Here is a 17,764-nt window from a genome sequence, read left to right on the forward strand (position 1 = left end):
CATATATGGCGGAGTGGAGGAATGCTCTGTCCAGCTGCTCCCTGTTTCAGGACGACTGGACCAAGTGCAATCCAGACGACTATCCTTCAGTAGACTACTCTTCCTCTACAGCCAACTCCTCTTCTTCACACCACTATTCCTCTTCAGACGACTATCCTTCACACCACTATTCTTCTTCAGACGACTATTTTGGCTACAGCGTTTTTTCACACGGCAACAAAAACGTCCTGATGGCCAGTTTATCACCCACTGGTCTCCTCCTCTTCTCCTTCATCGTCCTCCTCTTCGGCATTTAAATGAAGGTTCAACAGACGCTGCTTCAGCTTTGTAGATGTGTAAAGTCCAACTGTTTGCAGCTGTTTACATATATTATATAACATGATTTATATTTTTAAAGAATGCATTGGTTAAAGTCTCCTGGAAACATCATTTAAACTGAGTTTTACATCTGTAAACTGATGTTTCAGCACCGTCTCCTAAAAATCACATTCCCAGCATTCTCAAGGGAAACGTATCGTCAATAATCAACCCTCTGATCCTCAGTTTGATTGAAACTTGTGTTTTCTTTAAAAGATCGACCAAAAACTAAAATTTATCATAGACAGAAACTGTAAAAACAGGCTTTATCGTCTGAATTTTAACTTTCCGACAGTCCTTGAACAGATCATCGGTTACAAAAGTTTCCACAATAAAAAGTGACCAAAACGAAGCTTAAAATGGTGATATTTGTGTAATTTAAAGCGTTTTCCCTAACCAGACCCTGTTAAAACATTAAAATTTGCTCCTCAGAGACACTGTGAAGACATGATTGATTCTGCTGAGACCAACGGTCACGTGACAAATATTCACTGAGAATCTGTTTACACAGAGCTGAGAGGAGAGGACAGGAGATACTGAATATTAACTCGGTTGGTCTTTTTTAAAAAATATAAATAATTAACTAAGTTAAAAGTCGCCGACAACGCCACCTAGGGATAAAAAGAGCCTAGGACTCAGAGTAAAACACGTTTAAACCACAGCTTCTTTTAAAAATCAGGGGTAAGCAGAACAGACATCGGGTAGATTAAAAAAGTCTAACATTTATTGAAAGCAATAATTAAAATCAAACGACCCTTCCTTTTGTCCACGCTGACTCTTCTCACTCCAGCCGCCAGTCCAGCCGATTACTGACACTGTTCACTACAACTGCCGTCATTCCACCAGTCCAGCCGATTACTGACACTGTTCACTACAACTGCCGTCATTCCACCAGTCCAACCGATTACTGACACTGTTCACTACAACTGCCGTCATTCCACCAGTCCAGCCGATTACTGACACTGTTCACTACAACCGCCGTCCGTTCTCTCCCGCGCTCCAGGCACCTCCTCCTTTTAAGGCCACGCCATTCTCCCACACCTGCCGCTTATTAGGGTTTTGTGAGGTGTTCAGGGGCAGTGGGAGAAACAATTGCATGCACAACACAATACACTGATAAAAGCCAAAAAACACAAGGCACTCAAATAAACTTAAAATGCATTCAGAGTCTCAAAAAACCAACCCCATCACACTGGAAACATGACAATACTTCAATATGGACAATATGTGGAGACACAATTTGTTTTTTCCAATATTCATGACACTATAATGGTGTTATTCTGCACAAAGACTGTTTGAGTTGTTGTGATTGTGCTGATTCCATAGAGCTGCAGAACTTATAGATTATAGAGATTTATATATGTCAGTGAAATACAAGGACACAGAATGTAAAAAAGAGCAAAAAATGCCCTGAAACGACTTCAGGTCTTTCTCCCAGGAGACTTCTGTTCTGTTTGTGCTCCATGTGAGAGAGTGAAACCAAAAGTTCACTTATTTAAACTTACTCAACACTAACCAAACTGCAGCTGTAATACAGGAGATAATATGTTTCCCTAATTAAGGACTGTTTTATGGGAATGTCATTTTTAGGAGACAAGGTTGCAGGTTTATATAGTTTGTTACAGTTTGTTGGTACTGAGTCTGAAAGTTGTTTAGTTCCTCCTAGAACTCTCTTTCTCCTAGAGAAAACGTCAGAAAGGATCCAGCTTATAACTCCAATAAGATATATTTTTCATGTTATCAGTGATTTTAAAAGAGTAGAGTCTCAGCATCATACAGAGACTTACAGCCTCTCTAGTTCTGGTTTTATGGTACATTTATATTCAGGGGTTTCTACACACTCTGCACATCTACCTGTTTGTTTTTCTTTGATTATTTTTGGCCTTCATTCGTTAGTAAATGAAGTTGTTGTCCCAGGCTGGGAAACAAACCACTCATTATTCTGCAGGTCACCTTAAGTTCATTAAAGATATTAAAAACAATAAGAGTTTTGTTTCAATGTGCACAATGTATCAGAGATTTATACGCTATCAGTAAATAAAACGATTAAATGTCATCATGAAATGTTTATTTTTTGTTGCTTCTGTCACATTTTAAGACAAACAGGATATCTGGCGAAAAAACAATGAAATTCATTATATATAATTTAGTCAGAATGCATCAAAGAGTGCAAATAAAAGGCTGGACACTAAAGAAACTGGAGAAATGGAGAAATATTTCATCAGATTTGGAATGGAAAGCTAGCCTAACGAATTAAAGTTAAAGCAAAATGTAAAACTGAAGGCTTCGGGCCTACAGCAGCAAGATAGAGAGGAGCTTCAATAAAAATAACAATAGTCAACAAGCAGTATAAACGTGAAATTTAAAAGAGGTTTTAACGATTTACAATTTAAACAAGTAGAAATATAGAAAAATATTAACAAGGAAAATTAAATTTAGGAACATTATGTACAATGTACAGTAAGTTACACATTATTACAATTGAAGAATACGACTGTCTTTGGGCCTATAATGGTGATAAAGAAATAACCTTTTTTATTGCATATCATTTTTTTTGTCACAGCCACAGGGAGCCACTGCAGACGGTCTGAGCCACATGATGCCTACCTCTGGGTTAGCTTTAGGAAAACACCATGGTTTAAGTTAAAATAACTACATTATTATATTATTTATTTCATGGTGCAGGTCGTGTAGCCTGCAGATTGACGCTTCTCAACATTTCTGTGGTTCTGATGTTGCTAACAGATAACGGATATTCAGGTCAAGACTCACATGCATCTTTTATATTTGACAGTTCGATTAGCAACTTGAGACGCAACAATGGAGTTAGAGTCTGATTTTTTCCTTGCATATGAATGCAGATACATTCAAATACGGCTCGACGCTCACACAGACTCAGCCATGTGAAAGCCTCGATCAAAAGTTTCCTGTTGTTACGTTTGTATAATGGAAAGTTCACGCTGGGAGTTTTCTTCTTTCCCTGAGCAACACTGACACCTAGTGGTGGAGCTGGGAACAGCAGGGGGCTGGAGAATGTAGATTATCAGAAAAAAACTGTCACAATAAATATAAAAATATGTTTTTAATGATTATGAAGGGAAGTTAAATGAGCTCCAGTTTATCATTTGGCAGCACATTGCATTTCCGTCAATGTGTTTCACGTGGACAGTTTAAATGAATGCAATCAAACAAGACTGTTTAAAGACTTCTCGGACGATAAACAGAAACCAGAACATTTCCAAGAACAAAATCTTGCTCTCGTCTCCGACAAGGTCTCTTTAGCCTGCTATACAATTACCTACTCAATCATAAGAAAGTACTTGGTGTCACATAAATTAAATATAGCTTAAATGTGAAGGCGATTAGAAAATAAATAATATATAAAATAAAAAATATAAAAATAAATTATTAATTAAATACAAATTACTCATGATCGCATTAACTGGGATGTTAGTTTTGGCTAGCAAAAAACAAAACAAAATATATGTTACTGACCTCAGTAAACAACCAAACGCTGAACAAGACATTTAACTGTCAAATAAACTGTCATTAAGTGAAAATACAGTGAAAGGGTCAAAGTTATGAGACCAAACCGCTAAACATCCTTTTTTATATCTATAACGAGCCAGGTAAATTTTTTTTATTTAATTTTGTTTATTTGTTTTCCCTAAACAAAACGTTTTTTGTGTGTTGTGAACTTCCCCAAAAATAGAATTAATTTCTGCCTGTAAAAAAGTTCCTATGGTGATTATCAATGCCTGCCTTTTGTTCCTCTGGGGAATTGTTTTGGCGTTACACCACCTAGCGTCAAAGAGCTGTGTGTGCTCAAAGTGGGTGAGTCATGAAATGAGCTCTTTCTCCTTCTCTCTATTTATTTTCACTATTTTTTCCGTTCAAAACCACAATATGTTGATATATAGTGTTATTTAAAGAGCTTATGCATCTGTTGGTCAAGCTTACAGTTACTTACAATTTATAAATTGAACTTTAAATCGAGTTATGCATTCAGAGTTAGCTAACTAAGCCTTATGCTAGTTGAAACGGTTTTTTGTTTCTCTCTCTCTTTTATGCTGATTTGAAATTGTGTTATCTCATGTGTCATGTTTAGTTTTATTGTGGTTTATGTGAATTTTAATTTTATTTTTCTTGTTGAGGGTGGAGAGTGGCTGTGTAGCTCCTGTGTGTAACGCCTGTTTTTCTGTTTTTCCTGTGAAGGTATGCCAGTTGTTTAATTTAGTTCATGTTCTTAATATTTTTTTGCACTATAAAAAATGAGATATGTGGGTAAAATGATGAATTTTTTTTTGACTGTGAGAGATGTGTGTAAGAGAGCAGAAAGCCATCTGCTACATATATAACGTTATATATAGCTTTATTGACATGTTGCCATGGATACGCATTGATTTGCTTCTCTTCTGATGACGGCTGGCCTTGTTAGTGACCTGTCAATCAGAGGTAACCACGCCCCAAATCACACGATTCTTTATCTTCTATTTTCTTCTAAATGGGGCCATTATTTACACTATTAACATCAGATTGTCTTGAGGAAGATTTTTTACAAGTGATTGAGACCATAGTGTTGTCCTAAAAAACATTTCTGAGTTAATAAATCAAGTGAGAAGTTTTGTCATTTTGCATTGAAATGAATGGACAGAAATGTTTTTGCAGCCAAACTTAGCGCCCCCTGCTGGAATTCTTTCGGTAGAATGCAGCTTAAGGCACTTCCTGGTTTGCCTCCCTGCTCAGACCCGGAGGTTGCCGCCTGCTCTCAACGGCACCAAGTTGGTCTTGTTCTTGCCAGCCTGCTTACGTTAGCAGGTAGTGGTTGGCGACTAACATTAGCTCGCTAGCGATCGGCGGCTAACATTAGCTCGCTAGCGATCGGCGGCTAACATTAGCTCGCTAGCGATCGCCCGCTAACATTAGCTCGCTAGCGATCGCCGGCTCACGTTAGCACGCTACTTCGCCCACATCAATCCCATTGCAGTTAAACAAATCAGGTGTATGAAAGACCTGCGGAGACTTTTAGAGCCTTGTATTTTTCAGTGATTGTATGGCAGCACTTGTGTTGTGTTGCTGCTGAAAAATCCCCTTATTATGAATTTAGTGTGTCAGCCATCCATCCTCTGAATGCTCCAGGTCTCTAGTCTGAATGCTCCAGGTCTCTAGTCTGAATGCTCCAGGTCTCTAGTCTGGATGCTCCAGGTCTCTAGTCTGAATGCTCCAGGTCTCTAGTCTGAATGCTCCAGGTCTCTAGTCTGAATGCTCCAGATCTCTAGTCTGAATGCTCCAGGTCTCTAGTCTGAATGCTCCAGGTCTCTAGTCTGAATGCTCCAGGTCTCTAGTCTGAATGCTCCAGGTCTCTAGTTTGTGGTTGTAAAGTTTCATGAGGCTGTGATTCTCCTAGAGGTCACAGCAGCTCATTTTATACACTGAGCTCAAGTTTCACTCACTAACATCATCACACATGAAGAACATTGGGCTCATTGAATCCACAAGAGTCTCAGCTTTACACTCAGACCCCATTTATGCAGCTCACAGACTGTTTAGGGACCCCAGGATGCACAAAGATTCACATACAAGAGGACACAATAACGCATTTTCCTGCATGTTACAGCATGTCTGTAAAGAGACTCGTGGGGAAACACAGAACTTGTTTTCATTCAGAGATCTGCAGCTCAGAATTATTCACCAGTTTGGAATGAGACTCAACCTGATAAACTGTTGAGTTAAAGCTCCGCCCCTCAGCTGACTCACCTGAGACAAACCAGGTAACAGGCTGTACACACACACACACACACACACACTCACTCTCTCTCTCTCTCTCTGTCTTTCTCTGAGAGACGGACGATAAGATCCAGCTTCAGACTAAAACCTCCACTTTGACTGAAAGAGGACAACTTCAGGAGATTACTGGGAATACTGGAACAGCTCCACTTCACCCAGCTGCTGAATCCACAAACTGAACGACAGTTTTACAGGAAAGTAAAGTAACTTTGAGAGAACAGGGAGTGGCTGAGCTGTTTGTCTGCTGTGTTTTCAGCTTCACTCAGAGACTAAATGGCTTCCAGATTAGAGGACGATCTCTGCTGTTCTGTCTGCCGCGACATCTTTAAAGATCCTGTCATCCTGTCATGCAGCCACAGCTTCTGTAAAGACTGTCTGCAGAGCTGGTGGACGGGGAAACAAACCAGAGAGTGTCCGCTCTGTAAGAGAAGATCTTCGAGGAGTGAACCACCTTGTAACCTGGTGTTAAAGAATCTTTGTGAGAGTTTCTTACAGGGGAGAGATCAGAGAACTTCAGAGCCTCTCTGCAGTCTGCACTCTGAGAAACTCAAACTCTTCTGTCTGGACCATCAGCAGCCAGTGTGTCTCGTCTGCAGAGACTCAGAAGAACACACCAACCACACATTCAGATCCATCAATGAAGCTGCACAACAACGCAAGAAGGAACTTCAGGAAACTCTGGAGCCTTTAAAGAAGAAGTTAAAGGTTTTTAAAGGAGTTAAAGTGAAGTTTGATCAAACAGCAGAACACATTCAGGTCCAGGCCCGACGCACAGAGACGCAGGTTAAGGAGCAGTTTAAGAAGCTTCACCAGTTTCTAGAAGAGGAAGAGGAGGCCAGGATGGCTGCACTGAGGGAGGAAGAAGAGCAGAAGAGTCAGATGATGAAGGAGAAGATGGAGGCTCTGAGCAGAGAGATAGCAGCTCTTTCAGACACAGTCAGAGCCACAGAGGACGAGCTGAGAGCTGAACACGTCTCATTCCTGCAAAACTACAGGGCTGCAGTGGAAAGAGTCCAGCAGCGCCCCCTGCTGGAGGATCCACAGCTGCCCTCAGGAGCTCTGATAGACCAGGCCAAACACCTGGGCAACCTGGCCTTCAACATCTGGAACAAGATGAAGGACATGGTCTCCTACAGTCCTGTCATACTGGACCCAAACACTGCTGGTCCAGAACTCATCCTGTCTGAAGATCTGACCAGTCTGAGACGAGGAGAGAAGCAGCAGCTTCCTGATAATCCAGAGAGGATTGATTATTATTCCTGCTCTGTTCTGGGCTCTGAGGGCTTTAACTCAGGGACTCACAGCTGGGAGGTCGAGGTTGGAGACAATACATTCTGGCAACTGGGTGTGTTAGCAGAGTCTGTCCAGAGGAGAGGAAACATATTGTCTGGATTATGGAGAATAGAGTTCTGTGGAGATAAATACTTATCACGGTCACCATCAGATGGGATCACTGGTCTCGTAGTTCAGAAGAAGTCTCAGAGGATCAGAGTGAATCTGGACTGGAACAGAGGAAAGCTGTCGTTCTCTGATGCTGACACCAACACACACATACACACCTTCACACACACTTTCACTGAGAGGATGTTTCCATATTTTGTGAATGGGGATTGGAAGAATCATCACCCAATGCAGGTTTTACCAGTGAAGGTCTCTTTGGCTGCAGGATCCCTCAAACGCGCCTTGTCCAATCCTACCATAGCAACTGTTACTAAGAGAAGGTCTGTCCAGCCTTGACTGGATGCAGGACAACAGAAATAGACGATCAGCATCGTTCTGTTCAAGGCGTCCTGAAGTCTTTGAGGAACATGTTACTACGTTGTCCTGATGATGTTTTTTTTTTTTTTCGTTTTTTTAATCAAGAGATTTCATGATGATGTAACATCAGATCAAAGAGCTTCAAAGGCGTCTCTGTGGTTTCCTGTTTGATTATTGATCAAATCTTTAAAGTGAATTCTCTGTAAAACTTAATTCTCATTGATTGTTTTTCTTTAATTGGTGTTTGAGGGTGTCAAAATAACAGAAATCAAGTTATTTTACACATAAATTCTTTGAAAATACAGATAATAAACAGTTAATATCTGTATTTACAATTAATATATATATATATACATATATATATATTATATATATATATCTGTAGAATAACTAAAGTGTTTTTACTTTAATTCGACAGTAAGTGTAAGTGACTTTTGACTTTTTTTTATGATTTCTTCTTACATTTTGTTTTACGTAAAATTTAAAGTTTTAGTGTTAGAAAAAAAAGTTTCCTTAATTTTACATTCAGCAATATGATGTGTATTTTTTGTAATTTTTACATAAAAATAACTGTCATTTTACATTAAAACGACATTAAGCAATTTAATAATACTGTAAAAAAAAAATTAAAAAGAAATCTGTCCCATTGTTTTAATTAATAGAGTTCAACTTCCATGTTCTGATTAATATTTGTAAATAAAGTAATTAACTTTACGACACTTGCACTGTTGCATTATTGGGCTTTTATTGTGAAGGGCGGGGCAGGTTTGTGGCAGTGGGCGTGGCTTCATGTACGGCGGCTGACAGTAACCAGTAATCCCACATTCAGACTCCAAGAGAGAAAAATCCATGCTGTGATCTGGTTTCAGAAACTTTTGACTTTTAGTAGATTTGTGTATTTTGTGTGATTGTATGGCAGCACTTGTGTTGTTTCCTGCTGAGAAAGCCTCTTATTGTGAATCTAGTGTGTCAGCCATCCATCCTCTGAATGCTCCAGGTCTCTAGTTTGTTGTTGTAAAGTTTCATGAGGCTGTGATTATCCTATTATATATTATCCCGCATGAGGTTACTGTTGGGATTCTACCACAGGTGAATTTTGGGTTCATTTGTGGACTTTAACATTTGTGGACTAAATGAGACATTTTCCTAAGTCAACTCAACAAAATGGCAGAACCTCCATTTTGTCCCCTCTCAAGAACTTCAGTTCCCAGAATGCACTGCATTTATGACACCTTCCAGGTGTCATGTCATTGGTCAAGGCACCCTTGACCCCACAGGAGGTCCACTGGCCTGCTATAAAGGAGACAGTCCTCCCTGTCTTCTCTCTCTCTCTCTCCACCGTTCCTGCTTGGAAGCTTCTCCAGGAGGGGATCCAGATCCTGGAGCCACCAGCCCCCCTCCTCCCTCCCTCCCTGCTGAGATCCTCTGCAGCTGAGGTGAGGCTCCAACAACCAGAATCTCCTTGTCCACAAGGAATCCTGAACAACTGCAACTCTGACCTTCTCTGCACACCAAAGTTGCATTAAATGAACACAAAGTTCATTGCAATTGTCAGAGAAAGCTCCAATTCAACAACAAGGACAACCAGCAACTTAATTTGCAAGACGACAAATTATTGGACTCAACTTCCTTCTTCCACTCTTCTGCTGAAAAGGCCTTCCCCCCCCTTTTCACCGGACTTGTGAGTAATGTAACTGGGCTTAGATAAGAAATCAGCAAGGACTTTAGCAACAAGGATTTGACCTGTGATTAATGATTTGGTTTATATGTGTGTTTTAAGTATATTTATGTGATATTCGTGTTACAATCAAAGTTGTATGTTAATCTTGCTTTATACAGACAGTCAGTCTATATGCAACTAACTATACTAACCTTTGACCTGCTCACACACTGATTAAATTAACTGGAGCTAAAACACAGCTCACCCTGCCACATGACCAGGCCTGACTCGTCACCTGACCGTCACCTGGCTCATAGCCGGAGTTTTACGACTCATTGTTTGAGGAGTGGCAACCCCCCTCACACACACACGTTTCTTTCTCTTTTGTAATGTAGTTCTTATTTTATAGATGTGTGCTTTTATTTGCTTTACTTGTTTAGAATAAATACCTTTTGATTACGAATGCTGTCTATTTAATGTTGTACATTATGAATGATATGCCATCCTCTTCTTTGACAAGAATTCCCGATTCCTTCAACCACTATTAAATATTAATATGGTAATTTGATTATAATTATATTCATAATTAATAATCAGTGTTCCAAATTGATAGTTTCATAACTTTATGAGACTGATTTAGGTGAATTGGCTATATTTTTCTGTTCTTACAGATGGTGCCCCTTTTTACGAGCTGACTTAGAGTAAATCAAGTCATATCATTTCTTATAATTAATAATTGTTTATGATAATTATTAATAATTCTTATAGCCATCCAAACACATGAATAACCAAGTTATTTCATGGTGCAGGTCGTGTAGCCTGCAGATTGACGCTTCTCAACATTTCTGTGGTTCTAATGTTGCTAACAGATAACGGATATCCAGGTCTAGACTCACATGCATCTTTTATATTTTACAGTCCGATTAGCAACTTCAGACGCAACAATGGAGTTAGAGTCTGATTTTTTCCTTGCATATGAATGCAGGTACATTTAGATAAGGCTCAACGCTCACACAGACTCAGCAATATGAAAGCCTCGATCAGAAGTTTCCTGTTGTTACCCGTTTGTATCATGGAAAGTTCACACCGGGAGTTTTCTTCTTTCCCTGAGCAACACTGACACCTAGTGGTGGAGCTGGGAACATCAGGGGGCTGGAGAATGTGGATTATCAGAAAAAAACTGTCACATTTAAATATAAAAATATGTTTTTAATGATTATGAAGGGAAGTTAAATGAGCTCCAGTTTATCTTTTGGCAGCACATTGCATTTCCGTCAATGTGTTTCACTTGGACATTTTTAAATTCATGCAATCAAACAAGACTTTTTAAAGACTTCTCGGACGATAAACAGAAACCAGAACATTTCCAAGAACGCAATCCTGCCCTCGTCTCCGACAGGTTCTTCATTCACATGCAGATATCCATTAATCAAATAAATTCTGGGCCGATACCGATGTTTAAAATGCCAATTTGGCCTATGCAGATGGGGTTTTTTTTGTAGTTTTTCTTTATTTCGTTTTGTTGTTATTTATTCCCCATTTTGTGACAGTGAAACAACTAAATATTGTATTATAAAAATATAACTGAACTGCCTTTCAGCCCTTCATCACACTATCTAAGAATGAGCACACATTCTGTAATCCAAATCTATGGAAACAACCTTTAATATTCTTTCACATGACAAATATTTGTAAAGGTAACTGTAACAAAAGTCTCTTCAGCCTGCTATACAATTACCTACTCAATAATAAGAAAGTACTTACAGTAGTAAGTTACATTAGCCTGGCTAACACCAGACTATTCTCAAATGAGGTCTAGTCTGGCAACGAGCAATGGATTTCTCCGTAGAGGAGGTGTGGTTTACGATCCTCCGGAGCCGTTTATTGGACGATTAGAATGTCTATCAAAGCGTCTGTAGGTAGCTCTTAGCCAATCAGATCAGTTATACCAGATGACGTAGTAGAGCAACAGAGATGGATGTTTGTTGTGTGTGTGTCTGTGAGAGAGTGTTGTTTGCTGCTTTGCTCCTCCAGTTCTCGCTTTCTGCAAGATTATTTATTTTCACGCTTTATTCCCCCTCATGTCATTCAGCCACACACATCCACTGATTTTATGGGCAATAAACAAGCTGCTGCGGGTTTCTCGGCGGCTCCGCTGTCCCCCGGCTCGGAGCCAGATCACCGGCGGTGATGTCCCTCCGAGCCGGGGGACAGCGGAGCCGCCGAGAAACCTTTCGCCTTTCAACTTTCGCTCTAAACTATTTAAAACACCATCTACAGCTAAAGATTGTTTCGCGTCTGCAGCAGCCATGTTGGATCCGGAAAACTACAAGCTTCCAAGTGCCGAGTAGTACGCGTCATCGTCTTGCCGTCCCTCCCCGCTCTGTGATTGGATCCCTAAAACAGGGCTAAGAATGCTTCCTAGTTTCCAGACCCTTTCGCAGTTCGAAATTAAATTCGAGCGCGCAAGGCAGTCTGGGTATACCCAGGCTAAAGTTACATAGCCAAACGAAAACATTTTTTGGGGTGTAACATAAATTAAATAAATGTGAAGGCAATTAGAAAATAAATAATATATAAAATAAAATATATAAAAAATAAATTATTAATTAAATACAAAGGACTCATTAGCATTAGTTTTGGCTAGAAAAAAAACAAAAGCGACTCCTTGGAGTGTCTGTTAGTCCAACCAAACGCTGAACAAGACATTTTTACATTAAGTGAAAATACAGTGAAAGGGTCAAAGTTATGAGACCAAACCGCTAAACATCCTTTTTTATATCTATATGTAGCCAGGTCGATTTTTTAAAATTTAATTTTGTTCATTTGTTTTCCCTCAACAAAACATTTTTTTTGTGTGTTGTGAACTTCCCCAAAAATAGAATTAATTTCTTCCTGTAAAAAAGTTCCTATGGTGATTATCAATGCCTCCCTTTTGTTCCTCTGGGGAATTGTTTTGGCGTTACACCACCTAGCGTCAAAGAGCTGTGTGTGCTCAAAGTGGGTGAGTCATGAAATGAGCTCTCTCTCCTTCTCTCTATTTATTTTCACTATTTTTTTCCGTTCAAAACAACAATATGTTGATATATAGTGTTATGTAAAAAGCTTATTAATCTGTTGGTCAAGCTTACAGTTACTTACAATTTATAAATTGAACTTTAAATCGAGTTATGCATTCAGAGTTAGCTAACTAAGCCTTATGCTAGTTGAAACGTTTTTTTGTTTCTCTCTCTTTTATGTTGATTTTAAATTGTGTTATCTCATGTGTCATGTATAGTTTTATTGTGGTTTATCTGAATTTTAATTTTCTTGTCGGGGTGGAGAGTGGCTGTGTGGCTCCTGTGGGTAACACCTGTATTTTTCCGTTTTTCCTGTGAAGGTATGCCAGTTGTTTAATTTAGTTCATGTTCTTAATATTTTTGCACTCTAAAAAATGAGATATGTGGGTAAAATTATTAATATTTTTAGACTGTGAGAGATGTGTGTAAGAGAGCAGAAAGCCGTCTGCTACATATATAACGTTATATATTGGGTGAATTCGGGTAATGTGGGACACTTTTTGCAATTTTGACTTTGTTATATTTTTTTTAATTTAAAAATATTTTATGTAATTTCAGTGACATGACACCCATGGTAGACCAATAGTCAAGGTTTTGATGACTATATTTACTTTAAGCAGGAAATAAACCAGCCAAACCTGAAGTGTCCCACATTACCCGAATCCACCCTAGCTTTATTGACATGTTGCCGTGGATACGCTTTGATTTGCTTCTCTTCTGATGACGGCTCGCCTTGTTAGTGACCTGTCAATCAAAGGTAACCATGCCCCAAATCACACAATTCTTTATCTTCTATTTTCTTCTAAATGGGGCCATTATTTACACTATTAACATTAAATTGTCTTGAAGAAGATTTTTTACTAGTGATTGAGACCATAGTGTTGTCCTAAAAAACATTTCTGAGGTAATAAATCAAGTGAGAAGTTTTGTCATTTTGCATTGAAATTAATGGACAGAAATGTTTTTGCAGCCAAACTTAGCGCCCCCTGCTGGAATTTTTTCGGTAGAATGCAGCTTAAGGCACTTCCTGGTTTGCCTCCCTGCTCAGACCCGGAGGTTGCCGCCTGCTCTCAACGGCACCGAGTTGGTCTTGTTCTTGCCAGCCCGCTTACGTTAGCATGCTAGCGATCGCCGACTAACATTAGCTCGCTAGCGATCGGCGGCTAACATTAGCTCGCTAGCGATCGGCGGCTAACATTAGCTCGCTAGCGATCGCCCGCTAACATTAGCTCACTAGCGATCGCCCACTAACATTAGCTCGCTAGCGATCACCGGCTAACATTAGCTCGCTAGCTACTTCGCCCGCATCAATCCCATTGCAGTTAAACAAATCAGGTGTATGAAAGACCTACGAAGACTTTTAGAGCCTTGTATTTTTCAGTGATTGTATGGCAGCACTTGTGTTGTGGTGCTGCTGAAAAATCCCCTTATTGTGAATCTAGTGTGTCAGCCATCCATCCTCTGAATGCTCCAGGTCTCTAGTCTGAATGCTCCAGGTCTCTAGTCTGGATGCTCCAGGTCTCTAGTCTGAATGCTCCAGGTCTCTAGTCTGAATGCTCCAAGTCTCTAGTCTGAATGCTCCAGGTCTCTAGTCTGAATGCTCCAGGTCTCTAGTTTGTGGTTGTAAAGTTTCATGAGGCTGTGATTATCCTAGAGGTCACAGCAGCTCATTTTATACACTGAGCTCAAGTTTCACTCACTAACATCATCACACATGAAGAACATTGGGCTCATTGAATCCACAAGAGTCTCAGCTTTACACTCAGACCCCATTTATGCAGCTCACAGACTGTTTAGGGACCCCAGGATGCACAAAGACTCACACACAAGAGGACACAATAAGACATTTTACTGCATGTTACAGCATGTCAGTAAAGAGACTCGTGGGGAAACACAGAACTTATTTTCATTCAGAGATCTGCAGGTCAATTATTAACAAGTTATGAAAGAGACTCTGACCTGATAGACTGTTAAGTTAAAGCTCCGCCTCGAGTCACCTGAGAGAAACCAGGTAACAGTTTGTTATTCTGTCTCACTGAGACAAAGAGACACACACACTCTGAGAGACGGACGATAAGATTCAGCTTCGGACTAAAACCTCAACTTTGACTGAAAGAGGACAACTTCAGGAGATTACTGGGAATACTGGAACAGCTCCACTTCACCCAGCTGCTGAATCCACAAACTGAACGACAGTTTTACAGGAAAGTAAAGTAACTTTGAGAGAACAGGGAGTGGCTGAGCTGTTTGTCTGCTGTGTTTTCAGCTTCACTCAGAGACTAAATGGCTTCCAGATTAGAGGACGATCTCTGCTGTTCTGTCTGCCACGACATCTTTAAAGATCCTGTCGTCCTGTCATGCAGCCACAGCTTCTGTAAAGACTGTCTGCAGAGCTGGTGGAGGGAGAAAAAAAACAGAGAGTGTCCAGTTTGTAAGAAAAGACATTCAAAGGAATTATTTCCTCCTAACTTGGCGTTAAAGAACCTGTGTGAGAGTTTCTTACAGGAGAGAGATCAGAGAGCTTCAGAGCCTCTCTGCAGTCTACACTCTGAGAAACTCAAACTCTTCTGTCTGGACCATCAGCAGCCAGTGTGTCACATCTGCAGAGACTCAGAGAAACACACCAACCACCGATTCAGACCCATCGATGAAGCTGCACAACAACACAAGAAGAAACTTCAGGAAACTCTGGAGCCTTTAAAGAAGAAGTTAAAGGTTTTTGAAGAAGTTAAAGTGAAGTTTGATCAAACAGCAGAACACATTCAGGTCCAGGCCCGACGCACAGAGACGCAGATTAAGGAGCAGTTTAAGAAGCTTCACCAGTTTCTAGAAGAGGAAGAGGAGGCCAGGATGGCTGCACTGAGGGAGGAAGAGGAGCAGAAGAGTCAGATGATGAAGGAGAAGATGGAGGCTCTGAGCAGAGAGATAGCAGCTCTTTCAGACACAGTCAGAGCCACAGAGGACGAGCTGAGAGCTGAACACGTCTCATTCCTGCACAACTACAAGGCTGCAGTGGAAAGAGTCCAGCAGCGCCCCCTGCTTGAGGATCCACAGCTGCCCTCAGGAGCTCTGATAGACCAGGCCAAACACCTGGGCAACCTGGCCTTCAACATCTGGAACAAGATGAAGGACATGGTCTCCTACAGTCCTGTTGTTCTGGACCCAAACACTGCTGGTACAAAACTCATCCTGTCTGAAGATCTGACCAGTCTGAGAGCAGGAGAGAAACAGCAGCTTCCTGATAATCCAGAGAGGATTCGTTCTTATTACTGCTCTGTTCTGGGCTCTGAAGGCTTTAACTCAGGGACTCACAGCTGGGAGGTCGAGGTTGGAGACAATACAAACTGGGATCTGGGTGTGTTAGCAGAGTCTGTCCAGAGGAAAGGAGACATAGAGTCTGGATTATGGAGAATAGAGTTCTTTGTGGGTAAATATTCATCACGGTCACCATCAGATAGAGGAACTGATCTCGTAGTGAAGAAGAAGTCTCAGAGGATCAGAGTGAATCTGGACTGGAACAGAGGAAAGCTGTCGTTCTCTGATGCTGACACTAACACACACATACACACCTTCACACACACTTTCACTGAGAGGATGTTTCCATTTTTTTTTAATTGGGATCGGAAGAATCACCCACTGCAGGTTTTACCAGTGAAGGTCTCTGTGGCTGCAGGACAACAGAAATAGACGATCAGCATCGTTCTGTTCAAGACGTCCTGAAGTCTTTGAGGAACATGTGACTACGTTGTCCTGATGATGTTTGTTTCTCCGTCAGTGTGAGGAAATGATGTCATGATGATGCAACTTCATATCAAAGAGCTGTCAATCACTCTGTGACTGGCAGGCGTCTCTGTGGTTTCCTGTTTGATTATTGATCAAATCTTTAAAGTCAAATCTCTGTAAAACTTCATTCTCATTGATTGTTTATTTCTTTTATTGGTGTTTCAGGGTGTAAAATACTGTCAAATAACAGAAAACAAGTTATTTTACATATAATTTCTTTGAAAATACAGTGAATAAACAGTTTTTGACTTTTGACCTTTTTTTATGATTTTCTTTTTACATTTTTTTTACGTCAAATTTAAAGTTTTAGTTTTAGAAAAAAGTTTCCTTAATTTTACATTCAGCAATATGATGTGTATTTTTTGTAATTTTTACATAGAATTAACTGTCATTTTACATTAAAGACCATTAAGCAATTTAATAGTACTGTAAAAAACAAAAAAACAAAATCTGTCCCATTGTTTTAATTAACAGATTTCAACTTCCATGTTCTGGTTAATATTTGTGTAAGGGTATCTGGTTGCAGATACAAATTGCCTCCAGCAGGGGGCACCAAAATATGTAGAGGTAAAAGCTAATTTAGGTAAATTTTGCTATCAGAAATTGACTAAATTAATATTTAACACTTTAAATGAATTAAAGTTATTTTCTGGGCACCACTTCTTTACTTAGAAAGAGGAAAGATAGCAAATCATATAATTATGAATATAATTATAATTATGAATATAATTATAATCAAATTACCTTATTAATATTTAGTAACGGTTGAAGGAATTTTGGAGTTCTTTTCATAGCAGAGGTTTAGCAAATCACTCATTTATGTGCAACGTTAAAAGGAGAAGCATATTAATCCAAAAAGATATTTATTCTAAAACAACTTAAAGCAAGCAAAACACACAATAACTAATCTAAAAGACTATTTACAGTGGAAATGTGGGTGTAAGATTACGTGTAACAGGGGCGTCCCGGTGGCTCACACTGGTAGAGCGCTTACCATTGAGGCCGAGTCCTTGCTGCGGCGGAGCCGGGTTCGAATCCGGCCTGTGCTCCCTTTGCCGCATGTCCTCCCCTCTGTCACCCCCTTTCTATCTGTCACTTTCAATAAAAAGCATGAAAAATACCCCCAAAAAATCTTTTAAAAAAAGATTGGCCGACCATGGCCGACCAAGGGCGGCCATTTAAGTAAATCAAAATGGGGGAAGCCGTTTTGTTCTTGGAGAACAATAGACCATGCAGCTTTGAAAGTCTATGTGTTGTAGGAAGCCAAATGAAAGTATATTTTATGTGGTTTTAGTGTGTGAGCAAATCAAGTGAGTTATAGTTAATTTACATGTACAACTTAAAGTCTGTAGAGCAAGAT

At 39.9% G+C, this 17,764-nt stretch overlaps 1 protein-coding gene across 1 annotated transcript; it reads left to right on the top strand.

Annotated features, from left to right (window-relative positions):
- The first annotated feature begins 6,396 nt into the window (after positions 1 to 6,396).
- LOC131990742 (pyrin-like) lies at positions 6,397 to 16,645 on the top strand. The gene is made up of 3 exons (XM_059355855.1): positions 6,397 to 7,851; positions 9,180 to 9,338; positions 14,905 to 16,645. Exons 1-3 carry the CDS (start codon positions 6,418 to 6,420, stop codon positions 16,306 to 16,308), a joined length of 2,997 nt encoding a protein of 998 aa, XP_059211838.1. The 5' UTR covers positions 6,397 to 6,417; the 3' UTR covers positions 16,309 to 16,645.
- The last annotated feature ends 1,119 nt before the right edge of the window (positions 16,646 to 17,764 follow it).

Source organism: Centropristis striata, chromosome 18 (genome assembly GCF_030273125.1).
Source record: "Centropristis striata isolate RG_2023a ecotype Rhode Island chromosome 18, C.striata_1.0, whole genome shotgun sequence".
In the NCBI taxonomy this organism is placed as follows: domain Eukaryota; kingdom Metazoa; phylum Chordata; class Actinopteri; order Perciformes; family Serranidae; genus Centropristis; species Centropristis striata.

Excerpts from the sequence above, each read along its gene's own strand:
- LOC131990742 (XM_059355855.1), top strand. The coding sequence starts at position 6,418 with ATGGCTTCCAGATTAGAGGACGATCTCTGCTGTTCTGTCTGCCGCGAC. Across the intron at positions 7,852-9,179 it reads CCAATCCTACCATAGCAACT|GAGGTCCACTGGCCTGCTAT; the intron begins GTTACTAAGAGA and ends TTGACCCCACAG. Across the intron at positions 9,339-14,904 it reads TGAGATCCTCTGCAGCTGAG|ATGGCTTCCAGATTAGAGGA; the intron begins GTGAGGCTCCAA and ends CTCAGAGACTAA.